This window comes from Siphateles boraxobius, unplaced genomic scaffold (assembly GCF_051911475.1).
Source record: "Siphateles boraxobius isolate OS27281-9 unplaced genomic scaffold, OSU_SipBor_1 55, whole genome shotgun sequence".
In the NCBI taxonomy this organism is placed as follows: Eukaryota; Metazoa; Chordata; class Actinopteri; order Cypriniformes; family Leuciscidae; genus Siphateles; species Siphateles boraxobius.
Window position 1 is genome coordinate 6,446,166 of NW_027509181.1, and position 6,789 is coordinate 6,452,954.

The 6,789-nt window shown below is 39.1% G+C and overlaps 1 protein-coding gene across 2 annotated transcripts in view; it reads left to right on the top strand.

Annotated features, from left to right (window-relative positions):
- Window positions 1–4,264, top strand: part of med24 (mediator complex subunit 24) — a 36,182-nt gene extending 31,918 nt beyond the window's left edge. For both annotated transcript variants that reach the window (XM_077205951.1, XM_077205952.1), the window contains exon 26: window positions 3,693–4,264. In XM_077205951.1, the coding sequence (XP_077062066.1) occupies window positions 3,693–3,809 (117 nt within the window). In that variant the 3' untranslated portion in view covers window positions 3,810–4,264. The remainder of the gene's footprint in view (window positions 1–3,692) is intronic.
- The last annotated feature ends 2,525 nt before the right edge of the window (window positions 4,265–6,789 follow it).

Sequence of the window (6,789 nt, forward strand, 5' to 3'; positions counted from 1 at the left end):
ATGCACAACACACACTGATATAAATTCACCATTCTGGTAAAGCTGCACAATTAATCGTATTTAAATCATGATCAACATTTCTGCTTCTCTCACTTAAATTAGTATAATCGTCTGCGATTATTTGCCTGCTTGATATTTATAATTTGACATTTCTGATATCTTGCATTGCTTTGGTTTGTTGGAGTTTAGCGATCTCCATTACAATTATTCTGCTCAAATTAAAGCTTAATACAGCCAAACTGTGTTCATTCACGGGGCCGCTTGTGCTATTTGTTATGACTAAAACTGGGATCAAACATTCTCAGTGACTGACTATAATAAATCCTAACAAAAACTTGATTATTTTTGCGATTGTGGATGCACTTGTGCAACCTCTGTGCTACAATACAAAGTTGTGTTGTTTTAATAGGAAAACATTAACAATTTGGAATTCTTAAAGGGTAACTAAACACTAAAACAAATTTTTTTAGTTAATTATCTGTAAGAATGGAGCTTCATATATGCTGTTCATTGATTCGAGTACATTTTTTGACATTTGGGTATAAAGTGTTTTAATTTTCAAATATACAGTGGGGGAAATAAGTATTTGACCCCTTGCTGATTTTGCAGGTTTGCCCACTTACAAAGAATTTAACGATCTATAATTTTAATCATATGTACATTCTAACAGTGAAAGACAGAATCCCAAAGAAAATTCCAGAAAATCACATCATATGAATTTATAAAAATTGATAACCATCTGATGAGGAAAAACAAGTATATGACCCCCTACCAAACAGCAAGCATTCTGGCTCCTACAAGCCAGTTAGTCTTTCTTTAAGACACAGCCCCAATCCCAACCAATTATCTACATCAAATACACCTGCCTCACCTCGTTACCTGTATAAAAGACACCTGTCAACACCCAAACAACCAGCATCCAACATCACCACCATGGGCAAGACCAAAGAGCTTTCTATGGACATCAGGGACAAGATTGTTGATCTGCATAAGGCTGGGATGGGCTACAAGAGAATCGGAAAGCAACTTGGAGAGAAAAGATCAACTGTCGGTGCAGTTATCAGGAAATGGAAGAAGCACCACACCACCGCCAACCTCCCTCGGTCTGGGGCTCCACACAAGATCTCGCCTCGTGGGGTGTCCCTGATCATGCGAACGGTGAGGAATCATCCCAAAACCACAAGGGGGGAACTGATGAATCAACTGAAGGCAGCTGGAACCACAGTTACAAAAGAAACTGTTGGTAACACACTACGCCATCATGGATTGAAATCCTGCAGCGCACGCAAGGTCCCCCTGCTCAAGAAGAAACATGTACTGGCCCGCATGAAGTTCGCCATTCACCACCTGGACGACTCAGAAGAGGCCTGGAAGAAGGTGATGTTGTCAGATGAGACCAAAATAGAACTTTTTGTCCTCAACTCAACTCGTCGTGTTTGGAGGGCAAAGAACACAGAGTACAACCCAAAGAACACCATCCCCACCGTCAAGCATGGTGGTGGCAACATCATGCTTTGGGGGTGCTTTTCAGCCAAGGGGACGGGACAACTCCATCATATTGAGGGGAGGATGGACGGGGCCATGTATCGTGGAATTCTGGACCAACATCTCCTTCCCTAAGTGAGAGAGCTGAAGATGGGTCGAGGATGGGTGTTTCAGCACGACAACGACCCTAAGCACACCGCCAAAGCAACAAAGGTGTGGCTGAAGAAGAAGCACATCAAGGTTCTGGAGTGGCCTAGCCAGTCTCCAGACCTGAATCCAATTGAAAATCTTTGGAGGGAGCTTAAAATTCGAGTTGCCAGGCGACAACCTCGGAACCTGAAAGATTTAGAGGCTGTCTGCAGGGAGGAGTGGGCCAACATCCCTGCCGAAATGTGCACAAACCTTGTCACCAACTATAAAAAGCGTTTGACATCTGTGCTGGCCAAGAAGGGCTTTTCTACAAAATATTAACATGCTGTTTGTCCAGGGGGTCAAATACTTGTTTTTCCTCATCAGATGGTTATCAATTTAAATAAATTCATATGATGTGATTTTCTGGAATTTTCTTTGGGATTCTGTCTTTCACTGTTAGAATGTACATATGATTAAAATTATAGATCGTTGCATTCCTTGTAAGTGGGCAAACCTGCAAAATCAGCAAGGGGTCAAATACTTATTTCCCCCACTGTATGGTGTAAAAACGTCAGAGTGCTGCCCTCTTCAGGTTAAACGGAAAGCTCCTGCAGTAGGGGTACTCTCTGACGTAGAATACTCTCTGACGTCACTTTGTCACGCCCTTGGTGCGAACTCACCACGCCCTTGGCAGCCCCTGGTATAAAAGCATCTGGTTCCGTCAAAACTACTGTAGCGAGTCAGGAGTTGGAATTACAAGTATTGAAAACGATCAGGATAGATACTGTATATATTAGCATCTAGTTAGCATAGCATTTATATAGTTATTTAGATTATTTCGTGTAGCCTAGGTAGTTAATCTCGCCTAACGCTCCAGTGTGCAACCTGCATTTTACGTGGGATTGCTTCTCCAACGCAATGGAGGTGGAAATGGGCTTCTCCACACAGCTCGCGCTGCCAAACGCTGCTCTTCCTGCATGGACTCCATCACCGCAGCGGCGTCATGATGTGAGTGAGCATATATTTTTAATCACGATTTATGTTCCTTCTTATTAGGCTAAAGTTAATCCTCTGGTGTCGACAAACGCGCCGGCGCGATTTGCTGATAATTTTTTTCACATAGCAGCAAAATATATTGAACGTTATAGTAATAATAATCCTGGAAAAAATTACCTCAAAATGACTGAATATAAGAATAATCGGATGCCGATCGCAATGCGGGAGTCAAGACCACAGTTTGAGCTCGTGTCCACAGACAATTCACCCTCCTCCACTTCAGGTGAAGGTGGGGGAGAAAAGTTCCCACCCCCACCCCGCTCAGCCCCGCCCTCGGTTCGTCGCCTCCATCTCCGCTGGGCTCTGCCCACTTTTCCAGCATTTTTCAAATATTGCCAGTGGGTGGAATCAGGCTTTGAGCAGGGGTTTAGTTACCCTTTAAGGTTTTACCATTTTTCATAAAGTTGAGAGTGTGTTGATGTAAATAATACATATAATAATTCAGGAAACTAGACCAGATTAAATACACCTTGCGTATGAGTTGGCGTTCTCTTGATTTGTGCTTATATGAATGTGCAAAAATTCTAATGAAATGTAAAAAGAAAGGATAACACTTTATTTACATTAAATTGTGCATATTTACGTGCAATTACCTCCTAAACCATAACGAAACCCAGTATTAAGTACATTAATTGAGATTACTCAACACTTAAATGAATAATTACACTGTTACAAGAACAAAGTAAAATAAAAGGTAACCAAAGAAAACTCTCAAATGAGAAGTCTTGATCAATAATCGAAATCGGTTATATTTTGTTTAAGGTGTCATTGTTACAGTGTAATTATACATTTAAGTACTGAGTAATATTAATTAACAATATCTACTTACTGTAGGGTTTGATTTATAGTTAGTTGCATGTAATTATGCATCATTTACTGTTATTGTTACTACAGTAAGGACACTGAAAAAGTTATCTCAATCTTTTTGTATTGGCATAAAATATGATTATCAGTTAAATTATCGTTCAGCTCTAAATTTTAGTATGGAAAACCTTTACTTTTTGAATTTGTTTTCACAGATTTCAGAACTGGTGAAGCTTCAGGCACTTGCAAAACCCAAAACTGTGCTGTCCATCACAGACTTGAGTCTTCCACTGGGCCGTAGGATGGCAGCTAAAGCCATCGCTGCTCTATAGAGGACATTCACTCCAGCACGCCTATAGGAATATGTGGTTTTGGTGGGTGTGCAAGAGTGAGGAAACCACTACGACCTCCCTTCCCAAAAGAGTCATTTCTTATCATCTACATAGGTTTCCAGTAACCACTGGGGGTTGTGATGTTGCATTTACGTGTGTCGTCTCGAGGACAGCTCAGTGTTAGTTCTGATTTGACACACAGAGAGTAGCTGACAGCTGACTGTTCACATTAATTTGACATTTATTTCCATCACTCAGAAGTGAAAACAGAAAGTAACATTGTGGTATAATGTTTGTTTTTATATATGTTATAACAGTTCATGCATTATTGCCTGTTGACAACTTTTTGTGTGTTTTTATAAACAATGAAGGTGATTTGGATTTCTTGCAAAATATGAGAACTCTAAAATTGTATATTTTTACAAAAATTCCAATAAAATGGTAAAATTGTTAGAGATGTTGCTTCTCTTTGAAGTGTCTTTTTAAAAATTGTCTTGATAATGATAATTTGTCTTGTGTTGTCTCCTGTCATCAAACATGAGCAAAAGTGTTTGTTCAGCAGCGGTTACTTATTAGATTTCCTCTGAACATTCAGAATCATCTCTGGTTTCACACTAAGAAATATCTGTCTGTGGATGATTTGTACCGTTAGATGTTATCTGTGTTCATTGGAACAACTAATGGGAGAGGTGTATTTTAGCGTTAGTTGGCTACCTTTTCTTAATCTGCCCTTAGTTAATTCTTTGATTAAAATAAGATTTACAAATTTAGATTTAAAGATTTAAAATTTTCTTTATACATATATAAATATACACTGCCCAGCCAAAAAAGGAAGTCGCTGTTTGGATTTAAAAAGACAAACGAGTCTATGAAATTTCAAATTGTGAAAGAATGGTTGAGAGGGTGTATAAAATAATTTTCATACATGAATTGGCACCTCTGAGTCCAGACCTTAAATTCATTGAAAGGTTTTGGGATGTGCTGGAGTAGACTTTACAGAGTGCTTGTCAACACAAGATCTTGACCAAAAATGAATCCTCTTGATGGAAATAAATGTTGTGATGTTATTTCCATCGAGATGTGCATACATAATCCACTACATGCCTTCTGTCGTCTGAGTGATATTTTACCTTTTTTAACCTTTTAATTCCATACAATATACAGGTCCTTCTCAAAACATTAGCATATTGTGATAAAGTTCATTATTTTCCATAATGTAATGATAAAAATGTAACTTTCATATATTTTAGATTCATTGCACACCAACTGAAATATTTCAGGTCTTTTATTGTTTTAATACGGATGATTTTGGCATACAGCTCATGAAAACCCAAAATTCCTATCTCAAAAAATTAGCGTATCATGAAAAGGGTCTCTAAACGAGCTATTAACCTAATCATCTGAATCAACTAATTAACTCTAAACACCTGCAAAAGATTCCTGAGGCTTTTAAAAACTCCCAGCCTGTTTCATTACTCAAAACCGCAATCATGGGTAAGACTGCCGACCTGACTGCTGTCCAGAAGGCCATCATTGACACCCTCAAGCAAGAGGGTAAGACACAGAAAGAAATTTCTGAACAAATAGGCTGTTCCCAGAGTGCTGTATCAAGGCACCTCAGTGGGAAGTCTGTGGGAAGGAAAAAGTGTGGCAAAAAACGCTGCACAACGAGAAGAGGTGACCGGACCCTGAGGAAGATTGTGGAGAAGGACCGATTCCAGACCTTGGGGGACCTGCGGAAGCAGTGGACTGAGTCTGGAGTAGAAACATCCAGAGCCACCGTGCACAGGCGTGTGCAGGAAATGGGCTACAGGTGCCGCATTCCCCAGGTCAAGCCACTTTTGAACCAGAAACAGCTGCAGAAGCGCCTGACCTGGGCTACAGAGAAGCAGCACTGGACTTCAGGCATTTTTGCATTTCCTTCTCCCCAGTCTTCCTCCAGACTCTGGCACCTTGATTTCTGTATGACATGCAAAATTTGCTTTCATCGGAAAAAAGTACTTTGGACCACTGAGCAACAGTTCAGTGCTGCTTCTCTGTAGCCCAGGTCAGGCGCTTCTGCCGCTGTTTCTGGTTCAAATGGCTGGTTCAAAAGATATGACATATTTTTAGTAATGCAAAAAGAACATTAACTGCTCTGAATTAACTTAGGTTTACTTTTTTCTTTCTTTGAAAAATCAAGTTAAAATGTATCAAATATGATACAACAGACTTTTAGGAATATTTATCTCTTGATCATCATTGTACAGCATTGCATTATATGACCCCTGCCCCCACAATAAAAACTACAGCGATTTGATTATAAAACTAAGCAATTAAATATCATCTTACTGAGAGATACCATTGGGAGATATGACAACTGATATTAATATGCATTTTATGCAACTAGTCTGCTATATTGTTATAAAGAACTGATTTACATTTACATAAAACTGATTTAAGCTATCAGAATTTTACTTTTTAACAGCACCAAATTTAGTTTTACTCAGTTCTTCCTAAAGTATGAACTCCGTGTTTTCTATTAAATTAGACCCATTTAGGTTAAATAAACTTTTTTTCAAGATTTTTCAAAATGTTAATCTTGACACTTGTCATCAGAAAATCTTGTTGCACAACATTTGAGAGCAAGGCACAGCACAAAGACCAACCCAACAATGCCTATAGGTATACCATCCAACCCTAACTAAGGCAAGCATGGGAATGTCAAGACCCAAATCCAGTTGATGCAAACTGACCCAGGCAGTTTAGACAAACCAAAAGATCCCCTAAAACAAAGAAAGGTTAGTCAAGTCACCTTCATTTATATAGCGTTATTAACAATATGGGCTGTTTCAAAGCAGCAGCTCTAAGAAAAAAGTTATTGTACAGCTAAAGTTAGTTTTGGGTATTCACTTTTCGCCAACATTTCTAAAGAATACTTTCAACACCTTGTTGAATCAATGCCACGTAGAATTAAGGCAGTTCTGAATGCGAAAGGTGA